Genomic DNA, 23,553 nt, shown 5'->3' on the forward strand with positions numbered 1-23,553 from the left:
ATAATAGGAGTGTAGAGGTGACAATAGGGGTGTTATTTCATGTCTGCAGGGCTCTAATAAGGTGACTATAGGGGTGTTATTTCACATCTGCAGAGCTCTAATAAGGTGACTATAGGGGTGTTATTTCACATCTACAGGGCTCTAATAAGGTGACTATAGGGGTGTTATTTCACGTCTGCAGGCCTCTAATAAGGTGACTATAGGGGTGTTATTTCACGTCTGCAGGCCTCTAATAAGGTGACTATAGGGGTGTTATTTCACGTCTGCAGGGCTCTAATAAGGTGACTATAGGGGTGTTACCTAATCATGTTAAAACACGTCCTAACAAATCATGAAAGTAGTTGCAGCGTTAAAAAGAAACGAGTGAGATCCTGACAGTGTGTGTCTGTGTGAGCGCACGTTAGAGCGAGCGAGAGAGAGAGAGAGTCTCTTGACTATGACCCTCGCTGGTGCCAGTTGGCAAGCGACAGTCTGGCCAGTTGCCATGCGAACCCGACGCCTTTCAGACAACGTGCAGCTCGCCTCGTTCACAGCGGCGTCGCGGAAACGTCCTCCTCCTCTTCTTTTTGTGCATTCATTCATTCCTAAAAAGAAATACACAAGTTCACATATGAATTAGCTTTATTAGCTTCATTAGCTTTCAATCATGCTGTTAAGTGAGTCCTTTGTGTGCCATCTTTCTCTGGCTGTGAATGAACTTCCAATCCTGCTCCTCAGCCACCAATGCAAACTCCATGTGTGCTATTCTTGCCGTACGTGAAACTACTGCCTCCTTTTAAAGGCCAAATTGATCACAGAGCTCGTGCGGTGGATTGTCATAGATCAGGGGTGTCCAAAGTACGGCCCGGAGGCCTTTTGCAGCCTCCCACGTGTATTCTGCTGGCCCCTGGCAAAACAAACAATAAAATCATGAGGGCTGTCAAATGATTTAAAAAGTTAATCATGATTAATCACCATTTTCACCTTTATTGAAAGAAAGACAGGGCAGGATTATACTTTATGTACTGTATACTGTACTGTATATATGGTATTATACGTCTTACATCTTGTACATATTCTTATAGATATCTTAACTAGGCTGCTGTGTGTGTGCGTGTGCGTGTGCATGTGTGAGATGATGCTCATATCCGCAAAGTTCTGTCTGGGTCCTTTCATCTAGATTTCACTTGGGGGGGGGTTAGGCCAGACAGCGTGACCAGCAGCGTGTGGCGAATGAGGGAGGTAGGGGGGCTGGATAATGGAATAAGGGGGCACAAAGACTGGCAAGTGCAGCTGTGGGCCTACGTGAGCTTCTGCAGGAACGCTACTGTTTATCTATCAGACCGCCTCCCTCCTTCGTGTGCACCCGCTAATAGACTGCACCCCCTGCTGCTTTCCCACATCATCATAACGCCACCAGTGTGGGACCTTCACATTCCAACACAAGCAGCTTTATCCACCTCTGCATGCGCTTTAAAATGTTGCCACTCAGCCGTTAGTGTTGGGTTTTTCTGCTGTGACAACATTGATTGTGTTGCTGCTGTGTTGTGCAATATATTGTTCATTGGCATTGGCATACTGTAAACAGCTGTGGCAGTAGGCAACCTCCAGATAGTTTTTATTTATGAGTAGTTTGCTCCTTATCACTACTACAACATCGGTAGTGTTGTTAGTGCGTTATACAATCAACGTGTTAATAAATGAGCATGTGGGGAAAGAGCGCAACGTGTTCTCTCGTGTGATGGACCTGATAGACCCTTTCTTGTCTTGTCTTGTCTTTTGGGTTGCTGCTTTCCCATATCATGACCATGCTACCAGTCTGGGCCTTTGACATGGAGAGAGACCGGCCCTATAATTTGCATGCGGGAGCTCTCATGTGACTCCCCCCACCCTGGACACTTGGGCCAAGGTCACAGATAGTCACACGGTGCACAGGAGGAAGCAGAATGACGCAAAGTTAATGAAGTTATCCAATGTTGTGTGAAAAGTCCAAAGGGGGCAGCAGAGGATGTGAAAGCATAACAAAGAGATAAAGGGTCCAACATGGTTGGCTGACTGGCCTTGTGGGCCTCAGCAGGTGCGCTTTTTGGCTGGAGGAAGGGTGTCACGTCCACGTCTTGTTCTGAAGGAAGCGCAGCACCGACCTCTGCTGGTTCAACTCGGTAGCGGTGCAGCGAGAAGCTAAAAGAGCTTGGCTTTGACTTGCTGGTTTTGAAGTGGACCCGTGATGGCAAAGAGGTAAAATGTGATCAGGGAATGCAGGAAGGTGGGATAGGCTCCAGCATACCCCCACAACCCTACTGAGGATAAGCACCATAGAGAATGATGGACGGATGGAATGCAGGAAGGTGGGCCCACGTGTCTGTCCGAGCAAAAGCTAAGCGAAGTCTTCTTTCTTCAGGTTTTTATTCATCACTTACACAAGACAATGACTTTGGAGTACGTTCACTGTAAATACTCCTATTAGCCACTATCACAACAATGGTTGTGTTGTGCAGCACTCTTCAAAAAAAAAGACCAGCACAGGTACGCTTTCCTTTTTTTATTCATGATTCAAGTCATACAAATAAGTTGCATAGGGAGTTGACACATTACGATTATTATTATTATTATTGCCTGCTTCCAATGAAGGCCTCCTTAAATGCCTCTGGCTAGAAGTACAGCATTTTACGCTAATTCTCTCAAATACAAAACAAGTCAAATGTCAGAGCTTCACAAAAGATCAAAGTAGAAAAAAAGATTTTTAGAAAACGCCATAACAAATGTCCCTACATGGGCGATCAGCAGATGAAAAAAAGGAAAACATTTCAAAGTCAACATGTGCACAATTTGAAGCAGAATCGCTGCATGGTGTTGCATCATTTCCAAAAAACCCAACCCTGAGTTAACAGCGACTCAAAGAGTCATCCAAGTGGATTCAGGTCATTCGAGTGTCATCATCATGAGGCAGTTAGAGGAAAACAGGCGGGATTACGTTGGCGAGGTCGCCTCGGGCGGCTCCTCTGAGTCGAGCGTCTTTAAAAAATTCCTGGAGGCGGTTGGGTTTGACGGGGGCGGAGACGTACCACATGACCACGCCCGTGGGGTTCACCGACACCACGAAGCCGGTGGAGTCTTTCAGGGTCACGCTCCTTTCGGAGAAGACATCGTGCACCTGAGACGTGAAGAGAAACAAGACTTTACTTCTTTCATATTTGCAGCCTAACGTGACAGCTTTCGGTAGCGTCATGCTAGCACGATGCTACGCTGAGCAGAACTCTCCTATTTCGCTTTCATTGTAGTTTGACATGATTTGGAAAATCAGCATATTGGCTTTCACTTTTTAGATTAGGGTTTCCCAATTTTATGTTGCCTAGGGTTGTCTATTGGACTTCAGGGCATGTGCAGCTTGAAAAGAAATAAGAAAAAATGTTAATATTGGCATACTGGATCAATTTTACTAAAATTACTGAAAATGTGCAAATGTTGATTTCCATCTTGCAGTGACTTTTTCATTGTTGCTCAGATTAAGTGAGTTTGTTATTAAACAAATAATAAATACATAAATTATATACACCACAATGTAAGAGTGAATGTAAGGACAGGGAAAAAATAACAAATGTAATAATTTTTTTAACATTTTCAATTCAAAATAAAAAGATCAATTTGACTAAAATTCGTGAAAATGTATACATTTTGATTGCTGTCTTGCAATGGCTTTTTAAATTGTTGTTTGTCTTTAAATATTAAATACATTAATTAAATGGACCCCAATTTATGTGTGACTGTAGGACACTAACTGAAAACCAAAACAAGTGTAGAATATGTCGCTGTTGGACTTCAAGTACAGCTGGGAAAAAGTACCAAAACAACATATTTCTCAATGTGGATTTCTGTTTTGAAGTTACGTTTTTAATGGTTTCTCACATTAAGTAAGTCTTATTAAATACATTCAGTAAGTAGACCACAATTGACATTTTTATTTTAAATAAAAAATATGATAATTACCAAAATGCATATCTTCTGCTCCTTTGTGTTGAATTGTATTTTAGGCATTTTAAGAATTTATGTTCATATACAGAGTTTGCATGTTCTCCCCGTGTGTGTGTGGGTTTTCTGGGTACTCCGGTCTCCTCCCACATTCCAAAAACATGCATGTTAGTTTCATTGGAGACTCTAAATTGTCCATAGGTATGAATGTGAGTGTGAGAGTGAATGGTTGTTCGTCTCTTTGACTAAAATTCTTGAAAACGTATACGTTTTGAATGCCGTCTTGCAATGAGTTTTTTAATTAAAATAAATAAATTAATTAGACAATTTAAATGTGAATGTGGGGGCTGAAAAAAACATTTTGATAAAACTTTTTTTCAAAAAGAAAAACAACCTCAAAAAAAGAAGGAATAAATAAAATAATTGTGAAACATGTCAAGCATGCACACAATATCTTTGTCATGAATTCATGTTGACTTTTGTACCATTAGTTCATCTGGAAACCTCATGTTCTGTCGTTGTATTTGCCTTGACAATACGTTTGTTCATCATACAATCATTCATTACATTTGGTAACAATCACACCGTACGGGCCTGAATAGAAAAACAGTCTCAAATAAACTACTGGTGGTCTCACAGTCGGGCTGGAACGACTTCTACACGCAACCTGCTGCTTTGAAAACGTGCTTTGTCTTACGTCTTGGCTTCCAAAATAGTTTTACACAAAGGGTCTGCAGAAAAATGGCCTTATATTCATGGTAATATGTAGAAATAAGACATGTAGAATGACATAGGTGATACAGAATAAGATTTTCATTGCATGGTATAACTGCTGTTTTACCATGCACATGACAATAAAACTCTCTTGAATCTCTTGAATCTCTTGAATACGTGCTAATAAATATTGTACAAATAGGAGATGTAGAATGACGTAGGTGAGTGTTCCAGACCTCGTAGCTGCCTGCGGTGTAGTTGAGTTTGCTGAGGGATGTCCGGTAGCGGTACGGCATGTCCGTGCGCCGACTGAAGAACACCAAGGCGCTGGCGTCGTTGGACAACGGGCGCCAAAACACCTCGATGCCGCTCTCCTCCTGGCGGGGAACGAAGAAGGAGATGAAACTCAGAAAGCGGCAAAGCAATTCGGCGGACCAAAAAGAGATAGCGGCACCTTAAGTATGCGTCTCCCCTGAAGGCCCAGAGGGTCCTGGTTGATTCTGACGGCCATTTTGTTCTGCAGGATGCTGCGAGCCCCCCCGCTGATGGTGCGCAGGTCGTTGGACATGAAGAGGGGAGCGGCCATGATGGCCCAGAGAGCCATCTGTGTACGGGACTGATCCATGCTGAGGCCAAAGTCCCCAATGATCAGCTAGAAGAACATCAAGGTACGCTACGAATACTGATAAGACGACAACACCAGCAGCTGTGGCTGTAGGCAACCTCTTCATGATTTTTTTTTTTTTTTTATTAGCGCCACAAAACGGCAATAGCTGCATCTGAAGTATCATGAGTGGTCAGCATCCAGCAGTTTTATCTAGCTCTGCACGCGCTTTAAAATGTGAAATGGAGCCGTTTTCTCCTTACCGCTGTAACAACATTGGTTCTGCTGCTGTTGTGTTGCACAGTATATGTCTTCATTCAAAGACAGTTAGGATTTTCTTCCCACTTTCTCATGCACTCCAAATGATTATTCAAGTTTTGAAAAATGAACTTGTTAACATGAGAAGTGGCGCAGACCATGTCCGGGTCGTTCCATCTTCCGGGCCCGGCCACAGCAATCAGGACCTCCTGGTTGTCGAAAAACCAATCCACGATGTTCAGGACACTGTCCCACGAGTCTTGGATGTCACCGTAGTTACGCCACAGGTTGCAGATCTCTGCCAACTGACTGTAATTCACCTGAGAAGACAAAAATAAGGCATCATTCAGAGCAAAAACACTGTGCGCTCCGTTTGACTGTACCTTAGGTGGCAGACCACCTTGGTAGGCGGGCCAGCTGCAGGAGTAGGCAATGGGACGACCTGTTGCGTTTAAAGCCTTGGACATTTGAGGGTAACCTATCCAGAAGGGGAAACTAATGAAGTGGGACTGTCTAGGAATACTCCAAGCCTCTTTACCTTGCGCTTGCTCCGTGGCATTGGAATAGCAGCCGTCAAACTTCAACATGTCCACCTCCCAGTCGGAGAAGGTCTGGGCATCAATCTCGATCTTGCTCAACGGCGTGCCAGGGTAGCCCCCACAAGTGTGCGTGCCCATGTCCCCGTAGATGCCCAGCTTTAGCCCCCGGTTGTGCATGTAGCGGGACAGCCGGCGGATGCCACCAGGGAACCTGGAACAGAGAAGTCAGGTCAGGTACACCTGTGGCTGTAGGCAACCTCCTGATTAACTCTACAAGATGACAGTAGCTGCATTTCCAGTACTGGAAATAACATTTTCTGAAGAAACTTCCACTTCTCACAGGCTGTCACGTGCATGCCACAGCAACAGGTGGCACTATAACACTAACCATCAGACTAGCCTGAAAAAGACTTAGGAGAAATAAATGACAAAAATACTGCATTCACAGGTTGTTATCACGTAGCGCTTCATATTGTCCATCGAAGTGAAGGCATCATGATCAGCCTGAGGTTAACAAAACACGGCTCTAGTTTCACGTCACAAAACTGAACTACCATATAGCGAGGGAGTGATGACTGAACCACCATAAAGCGAAGGAGTGATGACTGAACCACCATATAGCGAGGGAGTGATAACTGAACCACAATATAGCGAGGGAGTGATAACTGAACCACAAGATAGCAAGGGAGTGATAACGGAACCACAATATAGCGATGGACGACTGTATTTTTACACTTGTGATAGTAAAGCGTGTTCAAATTGTACTTCAATCATTACCTGTACAGTTAATACATGTTGTATGGCGGCCACAGTTTGACCCTGGAACAGATATTCATCCAATTTCCCTCATCTAAAATTGGGAGGGTTATGTGTAAACAAAGTGACAGTTACGGATGTGAAAATGGAAATAAGAGCTGTCTTGTGGCCATGACTCCAAGTAAACCTGCTGACTCAGGGTTGTTATTGTAGGTCATGTGACTGTCACACCTGCACTAAAGCTTTTATTGACCAACAGCTTTTGTACCTCTTTGGGTCGGGCTGGAGCCGTCCATGTTGGTCCCTCTGCATGGACGCCCAGCAGTCGTCGATGTTGACGTAGACGTAGCCCAGCTCTCTCCAGCCATCCTCTGACAATCTGTCGGCCATGTCGGTGAACAAGTTCTCACTGGGCAGGATGCGAAGACAGACGCTTTAATTAGGAGTTCACACGGACAAACTCTTGAGGCCTTCCCCCACGTGCCTAATGCAGTTCTTCGGGTCGTGTTCACAGTCGATATCGCAGCGGAACCGTTCCCACGCCAACCAGCCCATCGGAGGGGTCCTCATCAAGCCGTTGTCCAGGGCGACGGCGGCGGCCATGAGAGTAGATACAAACACGAGCACAGTCGAAAGCATCCCTGTTGAATAAAAACGTTCTTAGAAGTCTTGTCAGTGGACACTTCAAGTTCGTTTGGACTTTAGCCAGCCTGCACTTGAAAAGGCTCAACACCTAAACTATTTACCGGAGCTCGTCAGGTTAGGTTGATAACCTTTAAATCAAAAATGTCAAAAAACTTACCGGCGTTCCGGCAAACTAGAAAAGAGCAAGTCCAAACGATGCGTCCGATTTTTCCTCGTCTGTCTCCTTAACGATCTCTACACTTTAGAATCTCTACTGTTCTTATTTTTTGAAACGCGGAAGTAACTTGTGTCAGCTGACCAGAGGCGGCTGCGTTCCATTACGGTTGTCAAGCTTGGCTTCCTACTGCCGCTTACCGGCAAGTACACCTCCTCTTTCCTAAATTTCTTGCAAGGGAAATCACACTTATGAGTAGATTCTATTATTTATGTTTAAAATCTTCGTGATTTTTCTGTTTTTTTAATTTTTCATTTTAAATTCTTTTTTATTTTTCTTGATTTTTTCAATTTTTACTTTTGTTTTTTCTTTATTATTTATTTATTTGCATTGAACGCGTTGGAACGATAGACGCCAGCAAACGACAGTCATGGAGGAGAGCTTTTATTGAACTATTTTACAATTACCTTACATAAACTAGGATTTCCCATTTGATTTAAATGTAACAAAATGTGATGTCATTTGGTTTTATTTTCTAATGTTGGAGTTGTTATACAACACATAAAAACAATGTTTATGTAACTTGGAATGTTGGAAGATCATAGCACTTACACAAGTCTAGCCAGAGTGCTTTGATGTCATGCTTCTCACAGCCAGCAGGGAGCGTTACTTGCACGGGAGCTAAGGTGCGCTGTGATGTATCATTCATTTCATCGTTCCTGTCCTTGAGGATGCGCCAGCCGAGGAGTCTATAAAGTATTGGGTCTAATTTAGGAATCGCCATGGAGACGGTCACTGCAGCAGTAGCAGGTGTAGCACCTGTTGGGACAGGGGTTCTGGGGGGGCACCATGGCGGACCATGGAGGTTCTGAGGACAGGCAACAATAAAACACGCATCCATCAGCGGTGAGATTCAAACCGATTAGACTTCCCCTTCGAGACTGCAGAGAATCGGTTGTTTAAGCTCTTGACAAGTGTTGCCTCTTGGCTCCATCGCGTGCGTCACATCTCCCAAGGCACGGCGGTTACTTTGGTTTCATGGTAGCAACAGTAACAGAGCTTGCTGCCAGCGAGGAGGGAGGGAGGAGGTGTGGTAGACAGAAAGATGGAATAACGCCAGAAGGACAGCAAGTGTTTTTGGGCATGGCACCTTGTTTTTGAAAGATGCAGAGTCTTGAAAATCTACACGCTTTTATAATCTGCAAACTGAAAGAGGAAATGCTGTGGACTAGCATGGTGCAACTTTTTGGATTCCAGTTGCAGGAGGGATTTGTATTTCCTGGAGATTCCCTGAGAATGCTTGTTCTCCAAAGGTAAGGGTTGCTGGAGCTTGGATGGATCCAACACTGGACATATGGCCACTTCCTAAACACTTTTGGCCTTGAGGGCCATCCATCCATCTCAGGGTGGCTGGAATGTATCCTGTCTGATTTGGGGCAGGAATCGAACTGATCATAGGACTGATACATGGAGGTACGACACCTATGAGCAACCTAGAGTCTTCAGTGAGCCGTACAGACGTGATCTTTGACTGTGGGAGGAACTTGAGATGCCTTGATGATGCCTTGAGAACCAGAGGCAGCAGTTCATGAGTGCTGTAGTGCTCCCCCAGTGATTTTCAGTATTAAGCAAAGGAAAAGAACTGGAATCCCAGTCAAAATGTCCAACCGGGTTTTTCACATAGACACAGAGCAGCCTACGGGGTACCCTATGGTATACCCGTGTCAGGACCCAGGTGATGTAGCTGGTACCCGTGACGTGGTGACGCTCCAGCGCGGATGTGGCTTTCTAAGCGCCATTTGTCCCACCTTCACCCCCGACTCCTTGGAGGGGCTTTATCAGAGTTACTTCCGTCGGCAGAGACAGGAGAACATGCTGGCGCTGATGATGTTTGCCGGTCTTTTCAATAGCTTCGTCATCATCATGTGCGCGGTGGTTTACACCGAGGACAAAAAGGCCATGGTGTTGGTGGCCGCGGTGGGCTTGGCCGCCGACCTCGTCTTCCACGAGCTGTACCGGCTGCAGAAGCTGCCCGAGTCGGCGGTGTCGCGTGGCGCCATCCCCTACATCCTGTGGTTGATGGTTACTGTCCATGTCTTGTGCTACTCTGGACTCAACTACGAGCGCTTCCCCCATGCCAGTGACTCGGTGGGCTGGCAGGCCTTTTTTAGTTTCTCTACCTTCCTGATGCTACCACTCAACCTGGCTGCCCTTGTTCTGCTGTCAGCTCTTGCCTGCGGGATCCACATCCTGGTGCTGGGGGTGACTGTGGCTCAAAGGTTTGAAGACAACCAGCGAGGGTACATGCTGGTCAGGCAGGTGAATATCTGTCCAACCATCTATCCTTTCAAGGGAAACTGCACATGTTTTTTCATTTTGCCTATCATCCACAATCCTTATGTGAGGCATGACCAGATGTCTTTCTCTTTTCTGTCAGTTCTAAAGATATAAAAACACCTAAAAAGAGACAGCTAACTAATGCATGTATTGGGACACACCTATTCTGCCAAGAAAGGCCGCTATGAAAACACCTCCGAAAAGCTCCAACAAGGTTTTCTGGTTTTCGATCCATGCAGTGAGCGTGTAGTATCAGGTACATTCATCATAACATGGAATACTTGGAAGACGCAAACAAACACCTTCAAATCCACCCTGAACCCAAAGGGCAGTCAGCGTGGAGAGAAGAGATTGGGGGTCATATGGGCATGTTGTGGGGTGTTGGACACCAGTACCAGGATTGATTTAGTCCAATCTAGAGGGCGTTGCAGTAGTCGATCCTGGAACTGATGAAGGCATGAATGGCTTTTTCAAGGTTGGCACGGGACGTCTGATGACCACTCTCACTGGGATGCCAGCATGACTGATGGGGGGGCCGTATCTCTCAGCACAAGACTTGTGTCCCCCACTGAGCTGGGAAATTCAATTCAATCTCACGGGCCATGCAGCAACTCCTTTAGCTTACGCTACCTCTCGGTAGTGGGTGGGGCGCTGTGAGCAAGGCTCTGTGTCACTACACCAGAAAAGTAGTTCTTTGGTGTTAGTGCCTACAATAACAATGGCGCTGTAGCTTGGTTACTGTGCAGGTCACATTGTTGGCGTTTTTTGAAGTTTTTTTAGAGGGGTTTCAGGGGCGATCCTATTACTAGCTGCCTCGTGTTTTTATCTCTTTAGAAGGCACAGAAAAGGGAAGGACGCGTATTCGTGTTTCACATAAAGATTGTAGATGATGGGCAAAATTCACAGAGACAGAAACAAATGTGTTGCCTGATTTAGTGATGATACCACCCACTCATCCCTTACCAGCTTCTGGCCAACGCCATGCTGTACCTGTGTGCAGCCGCAGTAGGGGTCCTGTCGTACTACATGGCCGACAGGAAGTACAGGACGGCCTTCTTGGAGGCACGTCAGTCCCTGGAGGTGAAACTCACATTGGAGGAGCAGAGCGCCCAGCAGGTACACACCTTGAACATACACACACCTGCAACACTTGGTGTGGTGCTGCCTAATTGTGAGTGTTGGGCTCAGACACTCTTGTTCTTATTGGCCCAACACCCATCAGGGACTTGGCCTAGAACGTCTTAACCTCTGTGACAAGGGTTCTTTTATTGCTGTGCTCTTCTGGCACTGTGCGCCTCGCAGGAGGAATTACTGTTGTCCATCCTGCCCAAGCACATTGCTGATGAGATGCTGCAGGGCTTGAAGAATAGTGCCGATCAGAATGAGGTCCAGCAGCAGCAGCAGTTCAACACCATGTACATGTACCGCCACGAGCACGTCAGGTTAGCACGCTAAGTGTTGATTGTTGGTGATTCAAGCCTCGGTCACAACCACACGGATCATTTATGGAGGCTGCATTTTTTTGTTTGTTTGTTTGTGGAGGACGTAGTTGTGGTGACCATGAAGGAATGAGATTTCGATACGCATGGAGGACTTAAGAAATATCTGAGCGTTGCTTTGGCCGCACTAATTACTTGTTCAAACCCGACACCAGCAAAACCTACGAAAGACGCACTAAGACGTTCAAAAAGTTTGTCTTGCAACCTGAAAAAAACAAATGCTCATTGAGTTCGTTTGACATGACAAAGAACCTCAGCATGTCCCACGTGTGCCTTCCGTCCGTTTCTTGCGTTTTTTTGCCGTAGGAGTCGGTACGACCGGTTGTGACTGAGGCTTTACGGATGGGCCTAGATGGGCCGGAATTAACTGCACCCTCTGCTCCTGCATCCAGCATCCTGTTTGCCGACATTGTGGGCTTCACACAGCTATCTTCCACCTGCAGCGCACAGGAGCTTGTGAAGCTGCTCAACGAGCTTTTTGCCCGTTTCGATAAACTAGCCGAAGTGAGTACCATCTCGTCACACTTGATGAATGCTATCATTTTCATTTGGCTTCACTGTGCAGCGGCACCATCAACTGCGAATCAAGATCTTGGGCGACTGCTACTACTGCATCTGTGGTCTTCCCGACTTTAGAGAGGACCACGCCACCTGCTCCATCATGATGGGCGTCTCCATGGTAGAAGCCATCTCGTAAGTGCTCACCACCCAAATGCAACTCCACCAAACTTGCTTTCAATTCAACGTTTAGTGTGGAAGTCTTTCACCACTTCCTTTCGTACACATCTTCAAATGAAGCCTGGAGCTCTGACAACTATCCGTCAGTCAGTTACGGAGGTGGGAGCTCCTATGTTTCCTTGGAGACATACGGATGACACCTCTCTGCTTTCTTGCCTGTGTCAGTTATGTGCGAGAGAAGACCAAAACAGATGTGGACATGCGAGTGGGCGTCCACACCGGCACCGTTCTGGGAGGAGTCCTGGGCCAGAAGCGCTGGCAGTTTGACGTCTGGTCGACGGATGTCACCGTCGCCAATAAGATGGAATCTGGAGGGATTCCTGGGTAGAAGAGCCACATGTTTGCTTTCTGCCTGCCGCAAAGGTTATTTGAGTACAGAATTTGGTGTTTGCTTTGTGTCTGCACCGCAGGCGGGTGCACATTTCCCAGAGCACCAAGGAGAGTCTGCACGGAGCGTTTGAGCTGGAGCCTGGCAACGGCGGGGAAAGATGCGAGTACCTGCTGGAGAAAGGCATCGACACCTATTTAGTTGTGGTGCCCAAAAAGAAAGATGATAAGCGCAATGAAAAAGTTAGTACGCGCTTTTTCATGCCGTCTATCGCACAACTGTAGACCAGGGGTGTCCAAAGTGCGGCCCGCGGCTGTTTTTTTATTGTTATTGAACAAAAAATAAAGAAACAAACCAAATAAAATTGTCATTTTTGGAAAATTTGGTTGAGGAGAAAGTGATAATATTATGAGGATAGAGTAAGAATTACAAGAAGAAAATTCACAAGCAGAAAGTTGGGAAAAAAATTTAAATAGCAGAAATGGAAAAAACTCATGGAATTTTACAAAAATAAAGTCAAAATATTGAGGGGAACAAAGAAGAAGAAGAGAATAAACTCGTAATAAAAATGTCATTTTAGTAGCATAGAGTTGTATTTATAATATTAAGAAAAAAATATGTTTTTTTTAAGTGGTAACATTGTGAAAAACAAATAAAACTGAAGTCTTTTTTGGGGAAAATTTGCTGTGGGAAAAAGTCAGGAAATGATAGGAATAAAGTCATGATGTTTACAAAGATGATTGATGAAGTTGACATATTTGGAAAATTAAAGCAAAAAACAGCAAAATGGGGAAAGAAGAGTTCATAATAATGGTAGGCTTTTCACTTGTATCACAAACGCTGCAATGGCATTTTTTCTTCAATATATCAAACTTGTTAGTGTATCGACACGTGTTGCTTTACCAAATATCAAAGTGACAAAGTTGATCCTTTCATGTTTCTCTACGTGGCCCTCTCAGGAAAAGTTTGGATACCCCCGCTATAAACAAAAGTTTAGCAAAGTGTCTCCAAACGTTTGACTGGTGCTGCCATTTTGAAGTCATGTTTTCTTTCCTGCTTTCCTCTCGCAGACATCCAGCTCTTTGTACACCACAAAGTCGCAGCGGCTGATTAATACCACGTCAAACCACGGAGCCTCGTCACCGCCGGCGTCGGAGTGCAAACAGGAGGTGAAGTAGGATTCACGTCCTTGACAACACCAAACAATCCTTGCATCTTCCACATCGGTGTGCCACACACCACACAGCTCCATCTGCTCCCATCACCCAATACAGCTGTGCCTCGTTCATTGAAGCAAACCTTTTTATCACTTTCTGAATATGGCTTTTAACATTATTGGAGCCCTCTAGACATGAAATAACACCCCTATAGTCACCTTTACCCAGTATAGTCTACGTAATAATAGAAAATAAGACATCTTAGATTTTGAATTTCATTTAGAAATTCCACAAAGTAGGATTCAATATTAATAAACTAGAATACCGTATTATTGTAGTTAAAGAATATGAAACCTTTTTATGACAGTAAAATGGAACAATAAATGAATAAATGGAATATTATTGTATAGTTAAAGCATATAAAACCTTTTTATGACCAAAAAAATTGAATAATAAATGGAATATTTTTGTAGTTGAAAGAAGAACGGCGATGTAGCTAGGGACGACTGTGGTCTGAAAATTATAATGTTTGATCATGTTTTTGGACGTCCTTAGAGGAGCAGGCTGGTTGAAGAACAAGTCATCAACAGGCGCTTACAACAGGAGCTCCTGGAAAGAGAAACACGGCAAATGTGAGAAGATTGTAACGATTGTAAGATTGTAGCTTTTGCACCGCATTCATTCATTCCAACCCCAGAATGAAGAACCTGATCCACCCCATCTCGCTCCACTTTGTGGACGGAAAGTTGGAGGCGCACTATTCCTCTGAGAAGGAGAAGCGCAGCGGAGCAGCCTTCTGCTGCTGCGCCATCGTGCTCCTCTTCATCACCGCCATGGAGGTGTTCATAGATCCTCTGTAGGTCCCCTCTTGTCTTTTTTGGGACGCTTTTGTGGTTGTTAGTAGAAGCTGAAACTGAAGCTGTGTGCTGTTGTTGCAGGCTGGTTGAGAACTATGTGACTCTTGCAGTAGGAGAGGGTTTGTTGTGCATCCTCATTGTGAGCTCGCTGGCCGCCATCTTCCCCAAGGTGAAACATCTCACATTCACGCACACACTTTGTTTTTAATCACTAGCATTTGTGTGCAGATGTTTTCCAAGAAGCTGGTGTCCTTTTCCACATGGATCGATCGCACACGCTGGGCAAGAAACACGTGGGCCGTGGGGGCCATATTTGTCCTCACCATGGCTACCATAGCTGATATGGTAAGATGGGTCTGTCATCTACTTTAGTAGCAGTCTAGTATTTCCGCTTTTCATTGTTTGTTAGTCATTTGTGGTCCCTCACTGTGTTTAAATCAGGAAGAAATGATGGCTGTTTCATGCTGGACGATGGCCTATTGTTAGTCCAAAAGTATAGAAGACAACTTCTATGTAGTATTGTGCTCCATAGGCATCAGGAATGTTATGAGACATGACGGGTGGGAACATAGATCGAACGGTAAATTGAGAGCTTTGCCTTCCAGCTCAGCTCTCTCTTCACCACGACGGTCTGGTACAGCGACCGCATTACTGCAGACGCTGCGCCGATCCGCCTATCGACCTCACGCTCCAACCTTTCCTCACTCGTGAACAAGACCCCGAGATACTTGAACTCCTCCACCTGGGGCAGGACCTCATTCCCAACCCGGAGGGAGCTATCCACCCTTTTCCGACTGAGAACCATGGCCTCGGATTTGGAGGTGCTGAGTCTCATCCCAGAAGCTTCACACTCAGATGCAAACCGTCCCAGTAAACGCTGCAGGTCACAGCTCGATGAGGCCATCAGGACCACATCGTCTGCAAATAGCAGAGATGAGATCCTAAGGCCCCCAAACTGGACTCCCTCGACACCTTGGCTGCGCTCAGAAATTCTGTCCATGAAAATTATGAACAGAATCGGTGACAAAGGGCAGCCTTGGCAGAGGCCAACGTTCACCGGAAACAGGCTTGACTTACTACTGGCAATGCGAACCAGGCTCCTGCTCCGGTTGTACAAGGACTGAATGGCACGTAGTAGCGCGCCACCAATCCCATACTCCCGGAGCACCCCCGACAGGACACCGCGAGGGACACGGTCGAATGCCTTTTCCAGGTCCACAAAGCACATGTAGACCGGTTGGGCAAACTTCCAAGTAGCCTCCAGCACCCTTGCAAGGGTGTAGAGCTGGTCCAGTGGTCCGCGACCACGACAAAAACCACATTGCACCTACTGTAGCCGAGGTTCGATTAACGGTCGTACCCTTCTCTCCAGAAACCTGGAATATACTTTTCCAGGTAGGCTAAGGAGTGTGATCCCCCTAAAGTTGGAACACACCCTCCGGTCACCCTTCTTGAATAGGGGGTCCACCACCCCAGTCTGCCAACCCAGAGGTACTGTTCCCAACTTCCACGCAATGTTGAAGAGACGTGTCAGCCAAGACAGTCCCTCAACATCCAGAGCCTTGAGGAATTCAGGGCGAAACTCGTCCACCCCCGGAGCTTTGCCACTGGGGAGCATTTTGACTACCCCAGATACCTCAGCCACGGTGATGGAACTGTCCGCGTTCGTGTCCTCAGCCTCTGCTTCCTCTATGGAAGGTATGTCAGTGGGATTGAGAAGGATATATTACATTTGATGTTATTGATTATTTTTGGCCACGGCAAGTAGTAGCTAACTAATTAATGGATAATTTTTTGTGGTTTTGCTGTGTTATTTCTTCTTGTTTTCATATCGTATTGCATTTATTTTTCTTTTAGACAGTAAACTGTGCATGCCTTGTGTCTTTCTCCCTGCGGGCTCCATTAGTTGTGTCGTGCTGCTGCCTGCAGCCCCCAAAGGAGCCTGTTAACACGAATGATGGCTTTTAGCTCCTGACGTGAATGGGGGACGCTTCACTAAACGTTCTTAATTGACACACGGAGGGGACGCAAACAAAATGCTCAAAAGACACTTAAGTTTTTTTTGTTTTTTTTTTATCAGCCGATTTTGCTTTGTGTTTGGCAGCTCAGTTGTGTCCCGCCACATTTCCGGGTGGTCAACAGCACCTCTGCCCTCACGCTGGACGTGGTGGGAGAATGCGCGGAGAACCCCAAGCACTACAGCTTCATGGCCGTGATGGTGCTGATTGCCACCACCATGCTGGTGCAGGTCAGCCACCTCATCAAGCTGGGACTGATGGCGCTGGTCGTCACGGCGACGGGAGCCATCAACATCTACAGCTGGGGGAGCATCTACGACCTTTACGACTTTGTGCACTTTGCCTCCCACCGGTAGGGAAAGTCTCTTTAATTTACACAAATATCCGGTATATTGTTTTAATTGCTTTTTTATTTGAATAAATAAGAATAATTGCATTTTTTGGGATGATACTATTTCATAGAATAGCTTAGCTTTAAAGTATCAACAACATATACTGTATATAGAGAACAATGTAAATGGCTAGCAGAGCGTTAGTGCATCTATGATATACATTACATAAGTTTGTCACAAAAAGCACTTCAATACAAAGGCTTACTTTTTTAAAACCTCATCATGTGTGCAAACTTCAATGAATTTGTACAGCACGCTACCCCCCCATCTTGGATTCCAGTCACCCAGTCCCAGTGAAGGTACATGTATGTCTAAGCCGGTACATGTTGATTTATTAGTACTGCTAGTACCAAGACAGTTCACCCCAGGCCACAGTCAGTCAACTGACCCCAGAGCTAGGCCGGCTGGGGGAGCAGGGGAGGGGAGCCCCAGGGAATATTTTGTGGTCTGCTTTTTGGGCCAGGAGGATGCTACACTGTTCTAGGCTGGCTGTGCATGTGTATGGCTTAGTACATGCTGCACTGTGTAGTGGTAGGTGGTAAGCTGGCGGCATGCAGGATAGGGTCAGCATGTATCCTTGATATCAGTTTGGACATTGGGCTGGAGGGTTTATGAGGTGAAAGTAATTAAACACTCTGCTAGGGATTGCTTCCCAGTGGGAAATAGACGGCCTTTTTATCTGAATAGCCGGTCAATCTGGCTGGCGGCCGGCACACTTTGACATTAACAACCCAGAGATGCCAACCATTACGATTTCGGCGTAATGATTATGATATTTTACCCCTCATTACGCTATTACGATGTCCCACAAAATATTTACAATCTCAGACTTCAGACTATAAATAGAATGTTTTGGCTTAAACGATATATTCCAAGGATAAAAATAACAACAAACACTTGAAATTAAGGACATAAAATTGGCCTCAGATGTCACCATTTACAGCGCCTTGGCCTACGGCCTTGCCCACACCCCCCCTTTTTCAAAAAAACTAGATCCGCCCCTGCTCTGTCATGAATATATACTCCATATTGGGGTAGAGGCACTAAATGTATTTCAGATTTAATACAGAGCAGTAATTACGTGCTAGAAATGAACGTGCATAAATAAAAAATATTTTTTTATGGTCAATGGAAAAAGAGGACTTTATGAAATCTACCTAGCAACAAGTGATCAATAGGATGTGTACTGTCAAACTTGTGTTTATTGCAAAGGATTTTTGCACGTGATAACTTTGTTGATGGAACTGGAACCCAAGCATCTTGTATCTTTTTCCAGGGCATCCATGGTACCATCCAAGTACCTCGTGACCACGATGATCATCGTCATGATGCTCAGCTTCTACATCTTCTCCCGCCATGTGAGTGAGTCCCCTTCTGCTTCCGCAGTCACCTGACCTTTTGTTGACGCCCACTTCTGTGTCATCTTTTTTTTTTTGCCTATAGTTGGAGCGTCAGTCCAGGAAGTTGTTCTTGTGGAAGATGGGCGTGCACGATCAGAAGGAGCGAGTGATGGAGATGAGACGCTGGAATGAAGCGCTGGTTGCTAACATGCTTCCAGAGCACGTCGCCAAACACTTCCTAGGCACTAAAAAGAGAGACGAGGTGTATCACACATTTAACAGAAATAAATGCTTGTGGAAGTTTGAAAGATATTTCAATATCGAATCAAATCCAAACTATTTTGTCACGCGTCAGGAGCTGTACAGTCAGTCGTACGATGAAGTAGGCGTGATGTTCGCATCCATCCCCAACTTTTCAGACTTCTACACCGAGGAGAGCATCAACAACGGAGGCATTGAGTGCCTCCGCATTCTCAACGAGATCATCTCAGACTTTGACAGCGTGAGTCTTTATTATTACAGCTAGGCAAAGATCCTTTCTATGACAGGAGCGCTTTCCTGTTTCTAAGTGCTGGTCTATTTTAGGAAGTACTGCAAAATCATGAGTCAAAGATCCTTAATGTGACAGGAGCTCTCTGTTCTTTTTAAGGACATGCTGCAAAAAAAACGCTCGTCAAAGACCCATGACAGTGGTGCCCTGCTGTTTTTAAAAAGACATACTGGGGAAAAAAGTTAGTCAAAGATTGCCTATATAGGAGGAGAACTCTGCTGTTTTTAAGGACCTACTGCAAAAACGCTAGCTGAAGATTCTCTGTATGACAGGAGCGTTATGCTATTTTTAAGAATGTGCTGCAAAAGTGCTGGTCAAAGATCATCTACAGTATATGGATTACATATACTGTACAGTATATCCTATCAAATATATGGCTATTTTTTTCTCTCTTTTATTTTCTTTCTTTTTTTTCCTCTCCTCTATCTTTTCTCATATTAATAATGAAATTCTTGTTTGTCAGTCTGCAGTTCCTTGAGGCAAGAAGAGAAGCAGAATGACAATGAGTCTTAATGCAGCTTTTTACAGACTCCGAAGCCTGAAGCTGCTTTCGGAAATCCTCCCACAACACTCAGTAAAGATCTGTCTGGTTCAACCCAGTCATTCCACAGGAACAATACGTCGTTCCATTAGCTTGTTGCAGTCAGCGAGGGGACATCCAGCAACACGATTGGGGTCTGATAGCCTAAATGATGAGAATCAGCTCAGTAATGCTGTTGTCCTGTCAGTAAATATCAGTATTTTTACCTCTGGTTTTCTATGCTCTAACTACAAAAATATTCCATTTATTAATATTGAATACTACTTCACGGAAATTCACTCTTATCCCGGTTGGGTCTGGATAAACCGCAATAAGCGAGGGACGACTGTACACTGAATTCCTTACTTTGGCATTTCTGACAGGCAAAAGGATCTCTCGGAGGGAACGGCAATTAACTTTGTTTCCCAAGTAATGATGAATTCAGGTCAGCAGAATACTATCTTGCCTGTTTGTCTAAGCTCTGGTTGTAATGAAGAGTGAATAGTATCATTACGGCATGGACCCACTGAGTAGTTGTTCCCTCCAGGTAATTTTTTTTTTTTTTTTTACATATATGGCTATTTTTAAGGATATACTGATTGTCTATGTGCTGTTTTCAAGGACCGACTGGGGACAAAAAAGATCCTAATGCTAGTGTAAAACCCTAAGCTGTACAGATGGCATCTCAGTGTGTCAGCGTGCCAGCGTATGGTATAGTGAAGTCTACCACCACCTTGAAGAGGAGAAAAAAGGCGTCTTATTTGATGATCGATTGGGAAAGGGCGTCTATTAGAGTGGAGGCCACTATTTGATTTCTATTCAACCGTGGAGTCTTCAAGATTAAGGCTTGTCCACTCTTTCCCTCAGTTGCTAGACAGGGACGAGTTCCGCAACATCACCAAGATCAAGACAATAGGAAGCACCTACATGGCGGCGGCGGGACTCACCCCAAAAAGCAATACGACAAACGGACACGGCACCCTAAAGGTTTGAAGCCTGACGACGCGCTGTTTTGGTCTTTGTGTTGGACTTATGAATGGTTTATGAATGGTTTCCACGGTAACGGTGTGGCGTGTCTTTGTGGTGTCCCCCAGCCAGAGGACCAGACGCTTATGGAGCACTGGCAGCACCTCGCTGATCTGGCAGACTTTGCTTTGGCTATGAAAGTCACCCTCAACAACCTCAACAAACAGTCCTTCAATAACTTCATGCTACGGATCGGTCAGTGTGTGTGTGTGTGTGTATGTGCGTATACGTGTGTGTGTGTGTGTGTGTGTGTGTGTGTTGGGCAGGGTTCTGTGGGCGTGTATTTGACTGAAAGCTGGCGATGATTGAAAATGTGCCAACCTAATTTTGTCACTTTATCAATGATTTGGAATACATGAAAGTGAAAAGGAAAACGTAGCAGTTCATCGTAAACAACAGCACGCATGAGTTTCACACTCAGTAGCAACATTCTAAAGTGCGTCCATCCATCTTCTTCCGCTTATCCGTGGTGGGGTTGCAGGGGCAGCAGCCTAAGCAGGCTCTCTCCAGCTACTTTGTCCAGCTCCTCGCAACGGATCCTGAGGCGTCCCAGGCCAGCTAAGAAACATAGTCTCTCCAAAGTGTCCTGGGTCTTCCTTGAGGCCTCCTACCGGTCAGACGTGCCTTGAACACCTCCCCAGGGAGGCGTCCGGGAGGCACCCCTAACCAGATGCATGAGCTACCTCATTTGGAGGAGCAGCAGTTCTACTCCAAGTTTCTTCTGGATGACAGTCCTTCTCACCTTATCTCTAACGGAGAGCCCAGCCACCCTATGGAGTAAACTCATTTTGGTCGACTGTACCCGCCATCTTGTCCTTTCGGTTACTGCCCAAAGCTCATGGCCACGGGTGAGCGTAGTAATGTAGATCCACCGATAAATTGAGAGCTTTGTCTTTCGGCTCAGCTCCCTCTTCACCACAACGGACCGATGCAGAGTCTGCATCACTGCAGACACCGCACCAGTCCGCCTGTCCATCTCACGTTCCACCCTTCCCTCACTCATGAACGAGACCCCGAGGTACTTGAACTTCTCCACTTGGGACAGGATCTCATCCCCGACCCAGAGATGACATTCCACCCATTTTCCGGGTGAGCACCATGGACTCGGACCTGGAGGTGCCGATTCTCATCCCGGCCGCTTCACACTCGACTGCGAACTAATGCAGTGAGAGTTGAAGATCACCACCCAATGAAGCCAGAAGGACCACATCATCTGCAAAAAGCCGAGGCCCAGTCCTGCGGCCACCAAACCCGATCCCTTCAACACCCTGGCAGCGGCTAGAAATTCTGTCCATAAAAGTAATGAACAGAATCGGTGACAAGGTGCAGCCTTGGTGGAGTCCAACCCTCACTGGAAACGGACTTACTGCCAGTACCCCATGCTCCCAGAGTACTCCCCACAGGATTCCTCAAGGAAAATGGTTGAATGCCTTCTCCAAGTCAACAAAACACATGCGAACTGGTTGGGCAAACTCCCATGCACCCTCAAGGACCCTGCCGAGAGTGCAGAGTTGGTCCACAGTTCCACGACCACAATGAAAACCGCACTGCTCCTCTTGAATCCGAGATTCAACTATCCGGCGGATCCTCTTCTCCAAAACTCCTGAATGGATCTTACTGGAAGGCTGAAGAGTGTGGGGGGAACCCCCACCCCTGTCTGCCAATCCAGAGGCACTTCCCCCGATGTCCACGCAATGCTGCAGAGTTGTGTCAACCACGACACCCCCAAACGCTCACCACTCATGACACTTGAAATGCAGCTACTGCTATCTTGTGGAGTTCATTTTAAAAAAAACAACATCGGGAGGTCGTCTACAGCTGCAGCTTTTAATGTTTTTTGACCTGCCGCTAATTAGAGACCCTGGCGGTTATTTGCTTTTGTAGACCATTCACCCAGCGACTCAGCGGTTAATTGAATCAAGGCATTGATTGGAATATACACGATATGTCTCAAGGTAGTGAGTTAGGTCGTCTTGATAACGGTCCCCACAACAGTCCCAGCAGGATCCCGTCGTGTTCCCCCTCAGGTATCAACAAGGGCGGGGTTCTGGCGGGCGTGATCGGCGCTCGTAAGCCTCACTATGACATCTGGGGAAACACGGTCAACGTGGCCAGTAGGATGGAGTCAACCGGAGTCATGGGAAACATTCAGGTACGTAAATAAAAACACACAAACCTCTTGAAAGCGCCTCTATTGTCCCTTCGCTGCCCCCAGGTGGTGGAGGACTGCTACAACATCTTGAAGGATTATGGCTTCCGCTTTGTGCGACGGGGGCCCATTTTTGTCAAAGGGAAAGGGGAACTGCTGACCTTTTTCATGAAGGGGAAAGAACAAAACATCAGCAACACGGGCCTACCAGGGACGACTCTTCCTCACCAGGTTGTGCATGTTTTTTGACACCTGGACCAGAAGGATGGACTCTATATTTGGATCACAATCTTGAGATCTTTTAGCGGTATTTTTCTTATTCTTTATCTTTTCACCAATTTCACTCCACCTGTTGACAAGTGCTGTACCATACTGTGCTGTAGCTTGGTTATTGTGCAGGCCACATATGGAAATGGAGCGTCCCATTATGTGCATTCTTAGCTGCCTCTTTTTAGCTGTTTTATATCTTTAGAACGTACAGAAAAGAGAACAATGCATGTTCGGGTCTCACATAAGGATCATGGATGATGGGCAAAATTCCAAAGAAATTGCACTTTCCCTTTAAAAGTGTAATAAGTGATAAGTGAAGTGTAATAGTAATACTGAATTGGTATACAAAAATACAATTGCAAAGAATTAGCTCACAATAAAATAATTAATTCTTTTTTTTTTTTAATGCCAAGAGGAGACATTTACAAAATGTAATTTTTTTGGAGCGTATTTTGTTTTGATTTTTCTGCGCACCGCAGTCTCACCTACTGTAGGAACTAAAAATCAATATATTTTTGCCTTTAAACTTAACTGAGGTTAGCAGCTTTCAAGGTTTGGAAAACAATGTTTTTCTTTATTTTTCTTGTACTGCTGCACCTCCCCTGAAGTATGCATTCTGATATATTTTCATATATTTGATATGTGTTCATAACTTTAGTGTAAAATATTAAAACTAAAATCGTAGTAGAAATGAATAGTTTAGGCTAAATAAATAGTTGGTAATAATGATTCTACCCGGAAGCTTGGTAGTGGA

General features: G+C 45.4%; 2 protein-coding genes across 2 annotated transcripts; one reads left to right on the forward strand and one right to left on the reverse strand.

Annotated features, from left to right (window-relative positions):
* Positions 1-2,514: 2,514 nt before the first annotated feature.
* Positions 2,515-10,875, reverse strand: naga (N-acetylgalactosaminidase, alpha). Its single transcript, XM_054761146.1, has 9 exons — positions 7,622-10,875; positions 7,304-7,460; positions 7,088-7,228; positions 6,063-6,274; positions 5,908-6,002; positions 5,683-5,844; positions 5,117-5,314; positions 4,899-5,039; positions 2,515-3,133 (listed from the first exon to the last, which is right to left on the reverse strand). The coding sequence occupies exons 2-9, from the start codon at positions 7,456-7,458 to the stop codon at positions 2,930-2,932; spliced, it is 1,308 nt and encodes a 435-aa protein (XP_054617121.1). The 5' UTR covers positions 7,459-7,460; positions 7,622-10,875; the 3' UTR covers positions 2,515-2,929.
* On the forward strand, positions 4,830-23,368 carry LOC129171953 (adenylate cyclase type 3-like). Its single transcript, XM_054761144.1, has 21 exons — positions 4,830-5,121; positions 5,186-5,330; positions 9,846-9,937; positions 10,922-11,071; positions 11,258-11,397; positions 11,847-11,958; positions 12,020-12,147; positions 12,358-12,516; positions 12,603-12,762; positions 13,591-13,689; positions 14,233-14,309; positions 14,375-14,533; positions 14,616-14,703; positions 14,763-14,879; positions 16,639-16,904; positions 18,221-18,302; positions 18,388-18,786; positions 20,222-20,341; positions 20,449-20,575; positions 22,408-22,532; positions 22,596-23,368. Exons 3-21 carry the CDS (start codon positions 9,923-9,925, stop codon positions 22,776-22,778), a joined length of 2,706 nt encoding a protein of 901 aa, XP_054617119.1. The 5' UTR covers positions 4,830-5,121; positions 5,186-5,330; positions 9,846-9,922; the 3' UTR covers positions 22,779-23,368.
* The last annotated feature ends 185 nt before the right edge of the window (positions 23,369-23,553 follow it).

The sequence above is a fragment of the Dunckerocampus dactyliophorus genome, chromosome 19 (genome assembly GCF_027744805.1).
Source record: "Dunckerocampus dactyliophorus isolate RoL2022-P2 chromosome 19, RoL_Ddac_1.1, whole genome shotgun sequence".
In the NCBI taxonomy this organism is placed as follows: domain Eukaryota; kingdom Metazoa; phylum Chordata; class Actinopteri; order Syngnathiformes; family Syngnathidae; genus Dunckerocampus; species Dunckerocampus dactyliophorus.